General features: G+C 42.7%; 1 protein-coding gene across 1 annotated transcript in view; it reads right to left on the bottom strand.

Moving 5' to 3' along the window:
- GPCPD1 (glycerophosphocholine phosphodiesterase 1) overlaps positions 1–20,933 on the bottom strand; it is a 116,051-nt gene that overhangs the window by 55,623 nt on the left and 39,495 nt on the right. The window contains exons 5-7 of the mRNA XM_073553885.1: positions 15,049–15,124; positions 7,213–7,254; positions 3,618–3,741 (exon numbers count right to left, since the gene is read on the bottom strand). Coding sequence (XP_073409986.1) covers positions 3,618–3,741; positions 7,213–7,254; positions 15,049–15,124 — 242 coding nt within the window. The remainder of the gene's footprint in view (positions 1–3,617; positions 3,742–7,212; positions 7,255–15,048; positions 15,125–20,933) is intronic.

The following is a 20,933-nucleotide window of genomic DNA, read 5'->3' as shown; positions in this document are numbered from 1 at the left end:
CTGCCTGATATATGAATGCATTCAGAAGGGGAAGAGAAAATGGTGACAAGAAGACCCCCACAGACCCCAAAATGACAGGGCCCCATTTCAGTAAGATTTTGTGAGGTAGGCCTAGGCAAAAAAATAATAACTTTGCATCTTAGTCATATTTTTTGAAATGCAGAAACAAATTCACTTTAGAATTTATTACCTTAACTTCTCTCATAGAAAGGCAAAATCTTTGCATTCAGATGCATATAATAGATTGGGGGATATGTTGGAGGTAGGTAATGCTGTTTGTACAGTTAGTGGAGGGCTGCTCCACTATCATAAGACTTTTGGCATGTTTCTTAAAATCTTGTGTGGCCATTGTATAGAAAAACAAAATGAAAAAAAAACGTTTAGTCATTAATTATCTATGTGATAACTAACTCAAGAGAAGAGGGCAAAACGAAGGATTGTATGGGCTAAAGTCAGCACAAAGGCTGTGTCCTATCCACCAAGTGGCAATACAATGACACGGACAACAATGGGAAGACCCTAGAATAAAGAAAGCCACCATCATTCCCTTAAAGGGAATCTGTCACCCCATTTTAGCTCTATCAGCTGCGGCCAACGCCATCAGGGCCTCCCATCTTCATACGATGATGTCCTTCTCCTTGCTTCTCCCTTGGCTCCTGCGCACGCGTACTATATCTTCCCTGTTGAGGGCAGAGTAAAGTACTGCAGTGCGCAGGCGCCGGACCTCTCTGACCTTTCCCGACACCTGCGCACTGTAGTACTTTACTTTGCCTCAACAGGGCAGATAAAGTACGCCTGCGCCGGAGCCAAGGGAGAAGGAAGGAGGAGGATGTCATCGCTAGAAGATGGGAGGCGCTGGACCGGACCGCGACACCCACAGCACCCGACTCCGCCCCCCGCGAGTATAATCTAACGTGTTTTTCTTATCTTTCAGGTTACATCGGGGGCTTATCTACAGCATTACAGAATACTGTAGATAGTTAGGTCCATATATATTTGGACAGAGACAACATTTTTCTAATTTTGGTTCTAGACATTACCACAATGAATTTTAAACAAAACAATTCAGATGCAGTTGAAGTTCAGACTTTCAGCTTTCATTTGAGGGTATCCACATTAAAATTGGATGAAGGGTTTAGGAGTTTCAGCTCCTTACCATGTGCCACCCTGTTTTTAAAGGGACCAAAAGTAATTGGACAGATTAAATAATTGTAAATAAAATGTTCATTTCTAGTACTTGGTTGAAAACCCTGTGTTGGCAATGACTGCCTTTAGTCTTGAACTCATGGACATCACCAGACGCTGTGTTTCCTCCTTTTTGATGCTCTGCCAGGCCTTCACTGCGGTGGTTTTCAGTTGCTGTTTGTTTGTTGTCCTTTCTGTCTGAAGTTTAGTCTTTAACAAGTGAAATGCATGCTCAATTGGGTTGAGATCAGGTGACTGACTTGGCCATTCAAGAATATTCCACTTCTTTGCTTTAATAAACTCCTGGGTTGCTTTGGCTTTATGTTTTGGGTCATTGTCCATCTGTAGTATGAAATGACGAACAATCAGTTTGGCTGCATTTGGCTGGATCTGAGCACACAGTATGGCTCTGAATACCTCAGAAATCATTCGGCTGCTTCTGTCCTGTGTCACATCATCAATAAACACTAGTGACCCAGTGCCACTGGCAGCCATGCATGCCCAAGCCATCACACTGCCTCCGCCATGTCTTACAGATGATGTGGTATGCTTTGGATCATGAGCTGTACCACGCCTTCGCCATACTTTTCTCTTTCCATCATTCTGGTAGAGGTTGATCTTGGTTTCTTCTGTCCAAAGAATGTTCTTCCAGAACTGTGCTGGCTTTTTTAGATGTTTTTTAGCAAAGTCCAGTCTAGCCTTTTGATTCTTGATGCTTATGAGTGGCTTGCACCGTGCAGTGAACCCTCTGTATTTACTTTCATGTAGTCTACTCTTTATGGTAGATTTGGATATTGATACCCCTACCTCCTGGAGAGTGTTGTTCACTTGGTTGGCTGTTGTGAAGGGGTTTCTCTTCACCATGGAGACTATTCGGCGATCATCCACCACTGTTGTCTTCCGTGGGCGCCCAGGTCTTTTTGCATTGATGAGTTCACCAGTGCTTTCTTTCTTTCTCAGGATGTACCAAACTGTAGATTTTGCCACTCCTAATGTTGTAGCAATTTCTCGGATGGTTTTTTTTCTGTTTTTGCAGTTTAAGGATGGCTTGTTTCACCTGCATGGAGAGCTCCTTTGACCGCTTGTTTCCTTCACAGCAAAACCTTCCAAATGCAAGCACCACACCTCAAATCAACTCCAGGCCTTTTATCTGCTTAATTGAGAATGACATAACGAAGGGATTGCCCACACCTGTCCATGAAATAGCCTTGGAGTCAATTGTCCAATTACTTTTGGTCCCTTTAAAAACAGGGTGGCACATGTTAAGGAGCTGAAACTCCTAAACCCTTCATCCAATTTTAATGTGGATACCCTCAAATGAAAGCTGAACGTCTGAACTTCAACTGCATCTGAATTGTTTTGTTTAAAATTCATTGTGGTAATGTCTAGAACCAAAATTAGAAAGATGTTGTCTCTGTCCAAAAATATATATGGACCTAACTGCAAGCCCCTGATGGCGGTGCCGGCAAGCTTATAGGCCGAAAATGGGGTGACAGATTCCCTTTAAATACGGCAAGATTTTTACAGTGGCGGGATTAATAAGGAACCAGAGATGGAATAAGATGATCATTTTAATTGGAGGGAAAACCGCAAAAGTATAATCCAGATTATAAAAAAAGCGGATTTTTCAGATAATTTTTTCTATTATTTTGAGGCCAACAAAATGTCAGGTTTCGCCATAAAGATTCTTCAGTGGACAACAATTATAATTAAATAAAACTGCTCGAAACCACAGATGTAGAAAAGCAAATTGTGCCTTTCAAAGTTTTGCTGGTTAGTGCATGACTAAGGCAGTAGTATAAAAAATATTTTGTGGCCCAATGAGAACTATTGATGCTCTCGTCACCCCATACTTGTGGGGCTCATCAAGTTTACATTGGGAACATGTAATATTTCTGGATGTGTCAGCATATCCGTAAAACTGTAAGCTATAAAAAGAGCACAAACCCTGTGTATTGAAAAGGATAGTTCATTTCACATATTAAATACACTTAATAAATGAAACAGCGGGTGAAAAATATTGAACACAATTGAATAAGTAAGTAGATTGACTTAGAAAATTGGTGACGCGTTCAATACTTATTTCACCTGCAGTAGGGCACATGAAATTAGGCCTATTAGACAGACAATCTTGTCCATTTCACAATGCAGTTTTGTGACCATTCATGGTGCGTTGTGGCAGAAAATATTTGCACAACTAATGTAATTTTGACGCCTGCTTCGACCTGCTGTGACAAAGTGTGTGAAGCTGAGGAGGGACGGGGCATGGCAAAAGCCCACGAGGCGAGTTCATGAAGTTTTGCTGCACCGTCAGGACTCCAGAGCAGCGCTTGGTCTCCAAGATTTCTGTACAAACAGCATTAAATAGAAGGTGGAAAGCCATCTTTGCTCTTTTTAAAAACAAAAAACGCAAGACCGATTTATCACCATACCTAAACCTAGACTTTTTAAATTTTTTCTTGGATATAGAAACAGGCTGTTTTTCAGAATAATGTAGACGTAATCTAAGCTCAGTCTGACATGTCAGCCATCCGGAATCCACAGTGTCAACGCCATCTGGCAAAGTAGATGAAAGTTAGCAGTCGGAACAAACAACCCAAAACAGAAGAATTGACAGTAAGCATACAGAGACATCAGATGAACGGTCACCCATTATTAGCCTTTATAGCTATATGATGGCACTTTGCACAAAATCAATAAGACACTAAAAGATACTTTAGCTTGGATTCTCTTATCTAGGATCTATGCATCTATGAGCGAGGCCAAACATTGTGGTTTTCCTGGATTCAGTTTCAGTAAAATTGTGGAAGAAAGCAGCTATGCGGGGAGCCTCACCCTGAGAGGTGGGATAACACCAAGTGTGCTTTGTATACCATGCCAGGAAATAATACACAGCATGCACCTGTCATAATGAAGATTGTTATGTTTAGCCACTATATGGTCTCCTGCCAGTTTCTGTAACCTCGGGGTTCAGTGGTGATGCCCCTTCCCTTATGTAGCAGTTACATGGGTTAAGATGCCCAGGTACACAGAGACTGGAAGATGACTACAGATGCATTGCTTGGGGAGGATATTATCTTGCTTTGAGGTTTTTTGTTTTTTTTGTTTTTTTGCATATTTTCAAGATTTTGCTGTTTTTGACAAGTAAAATCTGCCCAACTATCTACATGATTTGGTGCATATTTAACACTGTGGCTTTACCTGAGGAACTTCTTCAAAGCTATTCTGCTACCTGTGGAGTAGCCCGGATGGAAGTCAACCTTAAAGACCCTGCACAACCAACCATATCGGCGTGTGCGCAGGCCATGTTCTGTACGTGCTCGCGAGTGGAAAATTTACAGCATATGGTTTCACAAAATCTCACCCACACATTTATGATAATATACAAAGCAGAAATTGAGCAGCGGACTGTAACACCTCAGCGTGTCAACTTATGCTTTGGATTCCACCATTGGGAAATGCCAAGGATGAAATATGCTGCAAATCTGCAACCATTCTCGTCCCTGTGGATCTCGCGCAATGGATAGGTATCCTGTGCTCACGCCCAGAGCACTTCAGCCTCATTTACGTATGAATTAAACCCCCATTTTTTCAAGTCAGGGAAGGACAGATTGCCTAAGGAAACATGGGTGACAATCTTCATTGAGCAACATGACCATCTAAACAGTTTGTGAGGCAGAGGAGTCCCGATAACAAAATCCCTTTATGCACAAAACTGGACTAAAGCGAGTTGATTAATGGCAATAAATTCTTTTTAGCGTGAATCTTAATAGATCAGTAATATATTACACAGTTCACTTGTTCCACTGCGAATAACATCAGTTCCCATGGGTGAAACACCTCAAAAACATGTTCCACATGCAAGCACCACATTACTGAGACATGTGGATACATTCTTTCATTTCCCAATATAAATATTAGTGCAGCGTATTATATTTGGAAGACCCAGCAAAACTACAATACGTGGTGCAATGAGAGCGCTTGGCAGAAATATGATGACCTGGATGGCGAGATAGGTCTATTCAGTCTATCCCTCCATGAACTAGTCTCATAGGCGCACCACAGTAAGGCTGGAAACACACATGCAGTTTTTGAGCCAAAGAGCATAGTAAAATTTAAAAAAAATATATCCTTTTTTACATCCAATCCTAAATTTGGTTACAAAAACTGAATGTGCGATCATCCTAAAAGCAGTCATGCACATTGGGCGTCGTGGTCTCAGCTCCCTATAAAACACAAAAACCTCAAACTTAACAGAAATTACGGTAAATGATGCAATACATCGGCTATGGAACAACACATAAAAAACAACATTCACAAAATAAACAAGCATAAATTTGCATTAGGCTATGTGCCCACGTTAGCGTTTTTAAACGCTCAGGAAACTGATTCCCTTCCCAGAAAAGGCGCGTCTTTTTTCTGCGTGTTTCTTGCGTGGTTTTTGCACAAAAGACGCGCTTTTTTTGACGCGCGGTTTCTGGGAACATTGGGGATGGCTAAAAACGCTCAGCAATGCGGAAATTAATGTGCATGCTGCGTTTTTAGCCGCTAAGCGATTCCTGAGCGTTTAAAAACGCATGCATTGGCAAAAAAAAAAGCCAAAAACGCATGCAAATTAATTTGAAGCTTCTTTTAAGCGTTTGTGCAGCGTCTGAGCCGGCACAAACGCTGCGGAAAAGCTTTAAAAAAACGCAACGTGGGCACACAGCCTCACACTCTCGGCAAACAATAAGTTGCAAATGGAGACACGTTGTCAGCATATGCACTGTACACCGTCATAACTTAGGATTTCTAATAATTACAGGGGTTGTCCCATCTCTGACATTTATGGCGTGCTAGGCAGTACACCAAACAGTCCAGTTCTTGAGACAGATGCAATGGTACACATATCCATCACATATTTATGGCATATCCTGTGTATATACAATATTCAATATTACAAAAGCTATAAACTCTCACTGTTATCAGCGATCCTACAATGACAATTCTATTTTCGCATCTAATTTTAAAGAGAATCTGTCATCAGAAAAAAAAACCACTATTATCCTGCACATATGGGGTTAATCTGCAGGTTATTAACCTGCCCGACACCCGCACTTGGCCGAATGCTCGCTCTGCATTGGGGTCTGCCAGTCAGGGCCAGGGGCGCAGTTAAAGCCGCTGGCTGCTCTGTATACACGGAAGCCTGAACGCTGCCAGGAGAAGTAAAGATCATTTTCTCCCCGCAGCGTTCGGCTAAGGGCAGGCGCCGAGGTAGGCTAATGAACCTATTAACATGCAGATTAACACCACATCTGCAGGCTAATTGCGTTTTTTTCTGGTGACTGGCTCCCTTTAAATAACACCATGAGATAAATACTTATTACAGTTTATACTGTACTCTACTGTAAGATTTGATATATTCTATTATGCCCATGTCTTCATGAATCATAATACCAAAAAAAAAAAAAAAAAAAAAAGGCTTTTTATGTTCCAATTCTTTTAGTGAAGTTTTAACACAAACTCGCCTATTGAATAAAAAGAAAAGAAGAAAAAGGCATTTTTTATATATCTAGATGGATTCCTTGGATTCAAAAACTAAACAAAAAAAACTACTAGTCATCTAGTATTTTGACTGACCTAGTGCTTCCGGTTCTCACAAATACTTTATTTAGAGGAATCAAAAATACATGACAGGCGATAAAACATCCCTATTTGTCACTCTATAAGTTCCAGGAAAGAGACGTCTGCTGATTCGGGGAAAAAAATTAAAAAAAGGTGGAAGGCAAAGATTAGTTGAGAATTTGCTAAAAGAGAGTTTCAATTAGGAGTTTCAAGAAGCTTATTACAAGATCTGCTTCTATTCTGAGCACTACCTTTCTGAAGGTACCTGGGACACAGATATTAGATAAAACACAATTACTTTATTGCTTGTGAAACCGCACAGTTTCTGCATTAACACCTTAGTAACATGTGCCTTTGCTTTCTTGTGCTTCAGAAGCCAAAGTAAGGTTAATACAGCAAAAATAAAAAGAAACTTTAACTTACTGTGGAAGCCAAATTCTCCATCGTCAAGGTGCAATTCTTCTTCTGTAAAAGAGGAAAAAAAGGGAAACACTTTAAAATAAAGTTATATTCATGTTTATTGTTTAGTTTCACAAGCAGCCGACGAACTACTCTAACAGGAGCCTGATCTTGAAAAATGCTCCTTTCTCCTGTCATATACAACGTTATCCACTTTGAACAATCCTTTTAATTTGAAACGTACCCTAAAAGATATTTGACACATCATTCCCTGTTGATGAGAACCCCAGCAATCAGCTGTAGTCCACGGTTAAACAAGCCCTCCACCCATCAAAACGTTTCTCATCTTTATATATTGCAGTCATCATATTATATAGCATTGTGTACTTACAAATGCTCATTTTCCCTTTCTACTCCGTTAACTATTCTCTTTTCTCTGCTCTATGTAGAAACAGGAAGTCTCTTTTCCCTGCATTTATTATTCCCCTCCTCAACTCCTGACCCAGCTGCTCCCTCCTTCCCTCTGCCATAGACTTTTGCAGTGACTAAGGACTTGCGCAGACAAAATTGACCTCCCGTTTCTACATAGAGCTCAGAAGGTTTCAGCTAGTCTGTTTTTAATCCAGTGCTGTCATAGACCAAATGGAAAACGAAAGAATTAACTGAAATAACGTTTTCTCTTTTCATATTACAATCTGAATTAAGCAAAATTTAAATTTTGCAATTTTCAGACCGTTACTGCCTGTTTATTGCAGAAGATGTTTCAGAAGTCTCATTATCACAGGCAGCTCTATACACAACTAATGACACATGATTCACCAATCACAATTGGCAATGTCACTCATGGCCCGGCTCCCCCACCTGCAAAATAACCTTTGCACATGCTCATTAGATGCTTCAAATAGATAGGGGTGCGTTTTAATCTATAGCTGCCAATGTACATGCAAATTTCGTGAAAGAACACGAAGTAGGAGTCTTAACTGGAAAATGTTCAATTTTTTAACATAGATCACAATCTGAAAACAAAATTACCCAAAAATATAAATTTAACATAAACAATTTAAATATAAGGTCGTTTTCTTAGGACACACCACCTTTAAATATTGGCAAATTAGAGGAAGTGTTCTACAGTGTGACCAGGAAAAAGGTGTTATATCATTTCACTTAAGGGGATTTGTCCACTACTCAAACAGCTTTTTCAATTCAACCCCAAATGTAATATACAAATGCCTTATACTCACCTATTGTACCATCACTGTGCCACAATGTCGGCACCAGGTCTTCTGAGGCACGGGTGACAGTGGCTGCGTGGTATAACCTGTGGTTGCTCAATTCCTTCAGACATCCAAGGTTCGTGCAAACTAATCGAGAGAACCTCAGCCCAATGGTGGTCATCAATTGTCTGCAGGACTCATGTGGCATAAGGTCACATGAGCCTCGGCAGACCCAGTGCCGACACTGCTGGAACAGCACCGATACAGGAGGCGAGTACCAGACATGTTTGTTTTACATTGGGGGGGGGGGGGTAGTAACGTATATACTTGAACATAAGCCGACCCGAGTATAAGCCGACCCCCCTAATTTTGCCACAAAAACTGGGAAAACTTATTGACTCCCATAAGATGCTCCATAGATTATGCCCCCATAAGATGCTCCATAGATTATGCCCCCATAGGATGCTCCAAAGATTATGCCCCCATAGGATGCCCCCATAAGATGCTCCATAGATTATGCCCCCATATGCTGCCCCATAAGATGCTCCATAGATTATGCCCCCATATGATGCTCCATAGATTATGCCCCTATATGCTGCCCCCATAAGATGCTCCATAGATTATGCCCCCATATGCTGCCCCATAAAATGCTCCATAGCTTATGCCCCCATATGCTGACCCCATAAGATGCTCCACAGATTATGCCCCAATATGCTGCCCCCATAAAATGCTCCATAGATTATGGCCCCATGTGCTGCAGCTGCTGCATTTAAAAATAAAAAAAATGACATACTCACCTCTCCGTCGCTGGGGGTCAGGTGCCGGTGTCACTGCTGGCACCTGAGATATTCACCTGTCCTGCATCCATGGCTGCTTGCTGTTGTCTGGCACGTCATCTGTCAGTGAAGTTCAGACTGCAGGGGGCGCGGCGCGCACTAACCACGTCACCGCGCCCTCTGCTGTCTGAACGTCACTGACAGATGACGTGCCAGACAGCAGCAAGCAGCCATTGACGCAGGACAGGTGAGTATCGCTATACTTACCCGTCCTGGCGCTCTCTCTTCAGCCCCCAGCTTCTCCGCGATATCCTTTCAGCGGTGGTACCGCTCATTAAAACTCATGAATATGCGCATATTCATGAGTTTAATGAGCGGTACCATGTGACCGCTGAAGGAAGGGAGATCGCAGAGAAGCTGGGGGCTGAAGAGACAGCGCCAGGACAGGTAAGTATGTAAAAATATAACACCGTATGCACTACTTGGAGAGGTGCACAAGTAGGGTCCCACACCTTGTGTAAAGTAAGAAAAACTTGGCACTCAACTTCTGAATAGATGCAGTTGTATTTAATGCAGCCAAATTAAACAAAAAATGTTTCAGCCTCATGTGGCCTTCATCAGTTAGCTATGGATAAAAGATATATACAAAACATGTAAATATACACCCATAGACATTATAGTGCATAAAACGAAAGTATATACAAGAAGCCTCAGAATCATGGGGCTATGGTCAAAACATAGAAAAACACATGAGCATAAACTGGAAACTTCAGTGAAAAATGCACAAAAATATGTGAGGTGGACAGAAGGCGGTAATTACCACCTGCCCGACTGCTCAGAGATAGGAAAAGATCTTGTTTAATGAAACAGGTAGGGGATTATATCCCTAAGATAAAGGAAAGGGCGGTGATTAGACAAGACTAGTCCATGGAAAAAAAAAAGGCAGAAAACGTATAATATGTGGGCATACCATATAAATGCGGCCGCTGGTAAGTAGCAATATATGTGGGTGCAATGCTGTACAGATTATATAGTTTCGTTTAATGCACTATTATGTCTGTGGGTGTATATTTACATGTTTTGTATATATCTTTTATCCATAGCTAACTGATGAAGGCCACATGAGGCCGAAACGTTTTTGTTGTTTAATTTGGCTGCATTAAATACAACTGCATCTATTCAGAAGTTGAGTGCCAAGTTTGTCTTACTTTACACAGGACGGGTAAGGCCTGTTTCACACATGTTTTTTTCATCAGTTGCATTCCGTGAAAATGGCGGGACACGGATCTGCAACTGTTTTGAAAGCAACGTGTGCTACGAGATAGAGGGTAGAGGATAGAGAATAGAGGATAGAGAATAGAGGATAGAGAACAGAGAATAGAGGATAGAGAATAGAGGATAGAGAATAGAGGATAGAGAATAGAGGATAGAGAATAGAGGATAGAGAATAGAGGATAGAGAATAGAGGATAGAGAATAGAGGATAGAGAATAGAGGATAGAGAATAGAGGATAGAGAATAGAGGATAGAGGATAGAGATATATATAGATAAAGAGAGAGATATAGACAGAGAGAGATATATATAGAGAGAGATATAGGAAATTCTTCTGGGCATGCGCAGTGTACAAATGCGGATCCAGCCAGCAAAAAAACGTTGCAGTGTCCGTCCTGTCATGTCTGCGGACGCCAAAATTTTGGCAGATCCGTAAAAAAAACATATCCAACGATGACCATCCGTCAAGATCTGCCGATAATGCAAGTCAATGGGGAAAAAAACGGATCCGCCAAGAAAAATGCCGGATCCGTTTTTTTTTTGCAAAACGGCGGATTTTGACAGATGGTGACAGACGGATATGTGAAAGAGGCCCAAGTATGACCTGACACCCCCGCCCCAACTCCCCCTCTGACCCCCTAGTGTATATGACTCGAATATTAGCCGAGAGGGGGGACTTTCAGCCCAAAAAAATGGGCTGAAAAACTCTGCTTATATTCGAGTATATACGGTATTTAATAAGTAGTCTGAGCAGTAGACAAGAGCTTAAACCAATAAGCTACTAGTGTAATTCTTGGACAATCTGGGTCAAAAACACTCTATAGGAACTGTCTAAACCACATATTAATTGAGAATACTTAAGGAATTTGAAAGCTTTTTTTTTTTTTTTATATTGAGCAAGGGTCAATCTGAATCTTTACAGCTCTAATAGTGCAAATAAAGTTGCAAGTTCGATGATTTGTAAAATAGTATTTCATCATAACCCTTTAATGCCCAGGCTGAAGTTTCCTAACCACGTTTCTTTGAATCCAGATGGTATTCTTACACATACTTTCGTGACCTTGATCAGAGTTTAAACGTTTCACAATTATGCCAGTCTAGTTTTCACTCTCTATGTTCTATATTTTAAAGGTCAGCTTTCAGAAATTTGGAGCTTGCAAGAACAGACTGTTTTCGTTTCCATGTCTTGATTGGGATGGGTTTACTACGCGTGAATGTAGGACCTTAAACTAAAAGTTCCATTAATGTTTCTACTCCACTAAACATTAAAAAAGTAAAAGAGCATTATTAATTGAAACCTAACACTTCCAGTCTCGCCACTGCCATGGAATGTAGTCTTTACTATTGATCCAAAATAATAGTACATAAATCTGCAATTAGACTAATGTTTATATGCTAACTGGCCATTTCAGTACCAAGAAAAGCCCAATATAATTACTAGCTTCTCAACATCATTAAACGGCTGAAGCTGGCGTTGCATGAAAACGTTAAGAATACATGAAGACTCTCCCAACACACGGGTTACTGCCATAAGGTACACGGGTATTGTGCACTGAAATAAAAGCTTAATTGTATACCCTTTGTGAACATGGAAATGTGAGCGACTTAGGCATGGGGTTGGAAAGACCGGCCTATACATGCGTCCAAGCTTAGCACCACACATCTGCGGCCACAGATACCACCCCAAGGTACATAGCAACAGTAGCAGGCAATTTGAGTGGCAAAGATAGCTTTTAAAAAAAAACAAAAAAAACATTATAATAAAAAAAATAAATAAAAAAAAAAAAAAAATATATATATATATATATATATATATATATATATATATATATATATATATATATATTATATATATATTATATATATATTATATATATACACACTAGCTGAAGAGCCCAGCGTTGCCTGGGCATAGTAGCCAACTGTGGTTAGTTATAACAAATTATAATGATTGTATTGCACATAAAAACGTTTCACATCATATATTCAACACTACAGATTGGCAACACAAATTAACTAAACGATTACCCAAGTATCCTCTCCTGTGTGATACTGAGTGCTGAGCCATGTACCTAATCCTTTCATGTGCGTTACTGACTGCTCAGCCGTGTATCTAATCCTATCCTGTGTGATACTAACTGCTGAGCAGTTTATCTAATCCTATCCTGTGTGATACTGGGCTCCCCCTGCAGTCTGTGTCAGAGGGTGGTCTGTGTTAGCACGGTAATAAATTGTGTTATTTCCAGCTTTACAGAAGGAAGATAACACCATAGAAATAAGAATAATATGCAAAATTGTTTGGTGAATTGGAACGCACGGGGTTAAAATTTCGCCTCACAACATAGCCTATGACGCTCTCGTGTGACTGTGCAAAATTTTGTGGCTGTAGCTGGAACGGTGCAGATGCCAATCCCGGACACACACACACACACACACACACACACACACACACACACACTCTGAGCTTTACATATTAGATTTTATATATATATTTATTTATTATACACACATATATACGGTAGTTTCTGACCAGTGCGGTCCTTAGTCTGAGCCTTATATATGTTTTAACAAAAAGCAGAGGCGATGTTATAACACAACTAAAACTAAGGCAGAATTAAAAAAAATTAGAAACTAGTGTCAAGGGATTTTTTTGCAAGCCGAGAGAGCTTTAGCGATATATTTGGCCATACACCATAAACACTCTGTGTGCTTTCAGCTGACCTGCTAATACTACAAGAACATTTTAATGGAAGTATACCCAATACATCTGGAGTAGCAAGTGGCCTCTTTTCCACTTTTTTTTCCCAGTTTGCCTGCCTAGTATGGGGAGGTCTGCAGCATCAATTAATACTGACAAAATGATGAATATAAAAAAATAAGTATTATAGTGAGAAAGATTAGGATTTATGACCAGAGCTGTGGAGTCATTAAGCCAAACCTCTGACTCCCCAGCACTGGTCACTACTGAGCATGTGCAGCACATATCACTACTGAGCATGTACATAAAGTGCAGCACAGATTCATCTCATCTACAACTCCCCAGCACTGGTCACTACTGAGCATGTGCATAAAGTGCAGCACAGATTCATCTCATCTACAACTCCCCAGCACTGATCACTACTGAGCATGTACATAAAGTGCAGCACAGATTCATCTCATCTACAACTCCCCAGCACTGGTCACTACTGAGCATGTACATAAAGTGCAGCACCGATTCATCTCATCTACAGCTCCCCAGCACTGGTCACTACTGAGAATGTGCATAAAGTGCAGCACAGATTCATCTCATCTACAACTCCACAGCCCTGCCTCACTACTGAGCATGTGCATAAAGTGCAGCACAGATTCATCTCCTCTACAACTCCACATCACTGGTCACTACTGAGCATGTACATAAAGTGCAGCACAGATTCATATCATCTACAACTCCACAGCCCTGCCTCACTACTGAGCATGTGCATAAAGTGCAGCACAGATTCATCTCCTCTACAACTCCACAGCACTGGTCACTACTGAGCATGTACATAAAGTGCAGCACAGATTCATCTCATCTATGACTCCACAGCACTGGTCACTACTGAGCATGTACGTAAAGTGCAGGACAGATTCATCTCCACTAAAATACAAGATTCTTACATCAGGAACAGGACAGATATTTACAGGACATTTCATAGCTTTCCCAAATTCTTATGGAAACATTTACAGCACATCCTGCATTGTACTACTTGTACCAAATTATATATTTTCAATTTTATACCGACTCCACAGCCCTGCTTATAACTTTCTAAGGGAAATATGGAAAGACACTGGTTTTGTTTTAAGGTTAGAACGCTACTCATCTCGCCATCATCCTCCTTCCCATCACAACCCTTTGCTTTTGTTAGCACTTATTGTGTTTTTTTTATCTCTCTTTTTTACCACTTGAATAATTACTCCTCTTAAATTCAGCAGAAAATTATTGATCGCTTTTGTGCAACATGGAAATTATAAGACAGTGTCAAACTCATTAATATCTGTATCAAAAGGTTTGTGTGATATTGACATTTGAAAATCTCAAAACATTTTGAAATACAGAAGCAAAAGCTATGCAACCGACTGCAATCTTCAGGTCTACTGCTCCTATGACGACCTTTGTCTATCCACGGCAATGAACCCAAAAAAATACCATGTGAAGTTTTATCCTACAATTAGGTTGACATTGATGTGTCCCCTTACTTCTTGCCAGAAATACAGATGGATGGAAGTGCGACATCATGATCAGACATAGGGTTGTTTTTTTCGTAGTCTGTTACCATGGAAACATAGGAGTCCGCATAAATGTAAATACAAAACAAGACCAAAAGGAGTTGCTTCATTTTTTTTGGGTTCTAGAGGTGTTAAGACAATGTGAAGGAGGGTGCAGCCTTTATACTTTCAGCATCTGAGGAAACCTAATAGCATCAGGAAAATGGGTTTCTGAACTGGTTTTGTAGGGTGTGTCACTTAGGTAAAGTATGTCTAAAATGATCCGAAAGGTACAGAAACATGAAGCAAAATGTGAGGCAGCAACTTAGTGATTTGCTGAATTCATCTATATTAAACATGGCAGATGACCATACCTAGAGGCTTTATTGATCGTGGCTGTAGATGGGTCTCCCACTTGTGTACTATGACTTGGCATGATTCGCCTTTATTCTGTGAATTAAAAGTAAAACATCTGCACTGAATAACTTTCCATACACTCTGCAGGATGGTGTCCGGTTTATTACTACATGTTCACGAAGCTGCTTCTATAAATGCGCTGTAGAAATGAAGGTCAATAAGTCGGCATCTCAGATTACAAAAACCTTTCCGTGTTCTCCATAAAGGTATAAGAGATTAAAGTGAACCTGTCACTAAAACAAAAGAAAGCTAGCGCACGGAGAGCAGATGATAAATCATTAACATTATAACTAACTACTTGCAACTAAAATACCATAGAAAATAAGACAGTGTAAATTGATAGTCTTAACTTGTAGATTGTGAGCCCTCACAGGCAGGGTCCTCTCCTGTACCAGTCGCGACTTGTATGGTTTAAGATTACTGTACTTGTTTTTTTATTATGTATTCCCCTCCTCACATGTACTGCGCCATGGAATAAATGGCGCTATAATAATAATGATAATAAAAATAATAATAATAACTATCCATATGACCTTACAGTGAATGGACACGAGTTGTTCATTTGGATCAAACCAAAAGTTGTATTAGGCATAAAGAGGTCACCTACATTGAGGAAAATAAGTGTTTGTAGGTAGGAAAACTGGTAAAATTGGCAAACCCTATCAAAGAGTGAAGAGGACTAATTTTTATTGTAGGTACACTTCAACTGTGAGAGACAGAATCTAACAATCACATTGTATGATTTTTACATATTTGCATTTTATTCCATGAAATAAAGTATTTTATACAATAGGAAAAAGCGTAGTTACTTACCGTTAACGGTATTTCTCTGAGCCCATGACGGCACCACGGAGAGAGGGGATCCGCCCCACGGGGACAAGAAACCTACAAATAAAAAGGCGGTGCCTCTCTCCCGCATAAGTTGTTTTACAGAGCATCAAAAGGAACTTCAGCCTAATACTAACACAACAATCTTAAGAAAAATACGAAATTTCTGTAATCATTAAACTGCGTAGAGGGGACACCACGTGACTTAACTAAACTGTATTTACAATAAGTGCGCACCCCAGACGTGTAGGGAGGGAATATACGGGTGCCGTCATGGGCTCAGAGAAATACCGTTAACGGTAAGTAACTACGCTTTTCTCTATCCCCCATGACGGCACCATGGAGAGAAATGCAGAGACTATTAGGGGGCGACCACTGCCTCCAGCACCCTTCTACCAAAGGTTAGATCTGAGGAGGTGGCTAGGTCCAGCCGATAGTGGTTAAAGAAAGTCGGAGAGGATCAAGTAGCGGCTCTACATATCTGCTCAATGGAGACGCCTGCTCTCTCTGCCCAGGAAGTCGACACCGCTCTTGTAGAATGGGCTGTTATTCTGTCTGGGACGTTTGCCCCCTACGACGAGTACGACAAGGTGATGGCGTCTCTTATCCACCTCGCCAGCGTGCTCTTTGATGCCTTTCTCCCCTTTCTTGGCCCCTGGAAGCAGACAAAAAGAGACCTATCCTTTCTACACTCCCTGGTGGCCGCTAGTTATTCAATTAGGCATCTCCTCACATCTAATGTGTGTAACGCTTCTTCTCCCCTGTTTTTGGGATTGGGGCAAAAGGAGGGGAGGGAGATTTCCTGAGTCCTGTGGAATCTGGATGCTACCTTCGGTAGTTAGGCTGGGTCTGTCCTAAGTATCACCCTATCCTCTGAGTAAACGGAGGAAGAGCTGACAGGGCCTGGATGTCACCGATTCTGCGGGCCGATGTCAGGGCTACCAAGAGGGAGGTCTTGAGTGAAATCAGTTTTAGTGGACCCTCTTCTAACGGTTCAAAGGGAGGATGGAAACAGGGCTGATAGGACCAAGTTTAGATCCCAGGGAGGAGTGTTTAGGGAAGGTATAGGCCTGGATCTACCGGCTGCTTTGATGAATCTGGCCACCCAACGGTTCCCTGCCAAGTCATAGTTGTAAAAGGGCCCCTAGGGCCACCATATGAACTTTCAATGTGCTGGAAGCTAAGCCCTTCTGCAGAAACTCTAAGATTTTTGATAGAGGCACCTCCCCCCTGCGCTGGTGTTTGATACTGAGAGGAACTTCCTCTAGATCCTCTCGTACAGTTTAGTGGTTACCGGTTTCCTGCACCTTAGGAGAGTGGACACTAAATTTTTGGAGAACCCCTTTCAAATTCCAGGCAGTCATATGTAGGTTCTCCACCTGGGGGTGCAGTACCGGGCCCTGCGAGAGTAAGTTCGGGATGTCTGGGAGGACCCAAGGGTCGGAGATGGACATCTTCCTCAACCAAGAGAACCACGTCCTTCTCGGCCAGAAGGGGGCTATTAATATTACCCTTGCCTTGTCCTCCCGAATCTTCCTCAGAACTGATGGAATTAAGGCTATTGGTGGAAACGCATAGGCAAGGGGAAGTGCCAGGGAATCATAAGGGCTTCCAGGGCTACCGGGTTCCCGGAGGGGTCTATGGAGTAGAAGGTTTCCACCTTCCGGTTTGTTCTGTTGGCAAATAGATCTATACTGGGTTTTCCCCATAGCGTCGTGATCTGAGCGAAAATTCCCTGGTTTAACTCCCACTCCCCGTCTTAGTTGTGTGCGACTTAGGAAGTCTGCCGTCACGTTGTCTGTCCCTTTTATGTGCAGTGCCGTCAGTGAGCTTAGATTTCCCTATGCCCGCTGGAAAATTGATTTTGTCACTTCCCTTAGGGCGCGGGCTCTTGTCCCCCCCCGATGGTTCAAGTAAGCGACTACTGTGCGATTGTCCGAAAATACCCTTACGTGGTGGGACCTGAGGGAGTCCAGAAAATACAGGAGGGCGAGTTTTACTGCTAAGAGCTCCTTCATATTTGAGGAAGCTGCTACTTCGCCCTCCGTCCAGACCCCTTGTGCTACCTGGTTGTCCAAGTGGGCCCCCCACCCCCTGGGGCTTGCATCTGTGGTAAGGACTCGAGATATTGACAATACCCAAGGGACTCCCCGTTATAGGTTGGATGGCTCCGTCCACCACTGCAGTGAGTGGGCTGTTTCGGGTGAGATGTCTAACCGCCCTTCTAAATCTCCTTGCAGAGAAAGCTCTGAGGCCAGTGTCTCCCACTGGAGATCTCTTGTATGGGCTTGGGCCTACTGAACAGCCAAGATGCAGGCTATCATTGAGCCGAGCAGGTACATGGCTTTCCTTAGTTTTGTCGCTGTGTGAGTTTTTGGGACTGTCGATATCTGTTTCATGTGTGTCACTTTCCCTTCTGGGAGACGGCTGTCATGGTCACGCGTGGCTGGACACAGCACCTCCAGCAGGGCGGATTTAGATGACACGTGTGACCCTGGATACACCGCCTCCAGTTGGGCGAATTTAAATAACACGTGCAGCTGGATACGCCGCCTCCAACAGGCGCATTTTGGAAATACACGCAAGTCTGGAAACCCCGCCTCCAGTAGGCGAATTTAAACAATAAAGGGGAAACCTGGGTAACAATAACAATGGTGGCCCTGCGATAGGGAAACGGGGACGTGGAGACCTCCTGCACTCCCCTGAGTCAGTGTCTCTACACTCCTAGCGTTCCCTAGGCCGGTTCCGCACAGGGCGCCGCTCAGGATACCTTTAAACCCTAGCTCGTCCTCCACCTAAACCCTCACTAGTGAAGTGGACGGTGCGGAAACTAATCCTACCACTGCACTAAACACACATAAGGAAAAGAGACAAAACAGGGGACCACCATTTAGCTTTTGCTCTGTTGCTTACGCTCCCAGCAACAGAGCCCACCACCTGCGTGCCTCTTTTCCTCCGACCGGGTCCAACACCATTGTGCAGCCTTGGAGCAAACAGAGTCCACCACCTGCGTGCAGCTGTCCAGAAAACAGAGTCCAGCATATGAGTCCAGCTTTCCCGCAAAAGAGTCCAGCATGTTGAGTCCAGCTTTCCAGCAACCGAATCCAGCATCATGAGTGCAGCTCTACACCATAGCTGCCACTCCACCAAGCCATGCAAGAACTCCTTGCAGACACCATAGCTGCAACTCCACCAAGCCATGCCAGCCCTCCTTGCAGACACCATAGCTGCCACTCCAGGACTCTCACTGAGCTGCCCGGGACTCTCCTTCTGCTCCATCCTTCACCCAGGCTTGCTTGTAACTGAGGACTAATCACCAACAGTGATTGACACACCTGACACTCTCTTATAGAGCAATCACACCTGTTACATAATTGCGTGCACAAACTAAAGTAACCAAGTGCAATGATGCTCACCACCACCGGGTGGGCATATTTAGAACAAAAGACACCACAGTGCAATAATCCTAATGGCCACCGGGGGTAAAAACCAAACCTTGGCACACAGCCAAAAGGAAAAAAAAAAAAAGGTTACTTTGTGCATTTATCTGTCAGATCCAACCTGGATCATGACAACGGCACTATTGTCTGAGCGAGTCTATGGTAATGCCCAGGTACTCTAGTACTTGGCTCGGGGTCGTCCGAGATTTTGTCAGATTCAGCAGCCAACCTAGTTTAGTTAGTTTCCATAGACCTGTTCAGCTGGTCCCTGCAGTGAGATGGGGAGTTGCCTATCACTAGAACGTCGTCTAGGTATGGAACTATAAGCACATCCTGCTCCCTTATATGTGCCATGACTTCCGCCATGATTTTTGTGAAGACTCTCGGAGCGATTGTCAGCCCGAATGGGAGAGCTTTGAACTGGTAGTGCCGTGTCTCTCCCCTTATAGTGACTGCTAGCCTGAGATACTGGCGGTAGTCCCTGTGTATGGGGACGTGATAGTACGCGTCTTTTAAGTCGAGTACCGTCATGTAACAGGCTGGATACCGCTTTTTTACTGCAGATTTTATTGTTTCCATTTTGAAAGGATGGATTATCAGGCACTTGTTAAATCTTTTCAGGTTTATTATCGTCCTGAATGTCTCGTCTGGCTTCCTCCTTAGGAAGATAGGGGAATAGAAGCCTTCTCCTTTTTCCTGGAGGGGGACCTCTTGTAGCACTGATTTCTCCACCAGGGTCTGAATCTCTTGTTGGACTGCTTCTTGCTCTTCCGCTGACTGTCTCTGCTGGGTCACTACAAAAGAGGGTTTGGGTGAGGTGTGGAAGGTTAATTTGAGGCCTGTTTTTACTACACTTAAGATCCAGGAACTGTTTGATATATTTTCCCAGGCTGGAAAGAAGTGGCCCAATCTTCCTCCTACCTGGGAGACACCTTTATTGGGGTTGTTTCTTGTCTGCTGGTTTCCCGAACATGAACCCTTTCCCTTTTCCTCTTCTGTCCTCCCACTTATCCTGGGAGTTTCTAGGCGGCTTTCTATGTATAAATTTCCTGCTCCGAAACCGTTTGAAGGGGAAATTGGACTGGTTGGGGAAAGACATCTTTTTATCCCCCGCTTTGTCCAGGATATCGTCCAGCGTGGGGCCGAAAAGAAATTCGCCTTCACATGGAATGGAGCAGAGTTTGGATTTCGTCTGCAGGTCCCCCGTCTATCATTTGAGCAAGAGTGCTCTCCTTGCCGCATTTGAAAATGAGGCTGCCCTGGCTGCCAGACGGATTGAATCCGCGGATGCATCCACCAGAAAGGCCGCCGCTCCTCTCATCAATGGGACAGAGTCTAAAATTGTGCCTCTTGGGGTTTTGTCTTTCAGCTGGCCCTCCAACTGATCTAGCCACACCATTAAGGCTCTAGCGGTGCATGTGGCGGCTATGGCAGGCTTCAGTCCTCCTCCGGCTGCCTCCCAGGAACCTGTTAGGAATGTTTCCGCTTTTTTGTCCATGGGGTCTTTTAATGTTCCCATATCCTCAAACGGCAGGGCAAATTTTTTTTGAGGCTTTTGCTATTGCTACATTCAC

Source organism: Dendrobates tinctorius, unplaced genomic scaffold (genome assembly GCF_039654945.1).
Source record: "Dendrobates tinctorius isolate UK_male_01 unplaced genomic scaffold, ASM3965494v1 ptg000203l, whole genome shotgun sequence".
Lineage (NCBI taxonomy): Eukaryota > Metazoa > Chordata > Amphibia > Anura > Dendrobatidae > Dendrobates > Dendrobates tinctorius.
The sequence above is the reverse complement of the archived record's forward strand: the minus strand, read 5'-3'. Positions and strand labels throughout refer to the sequence as shown.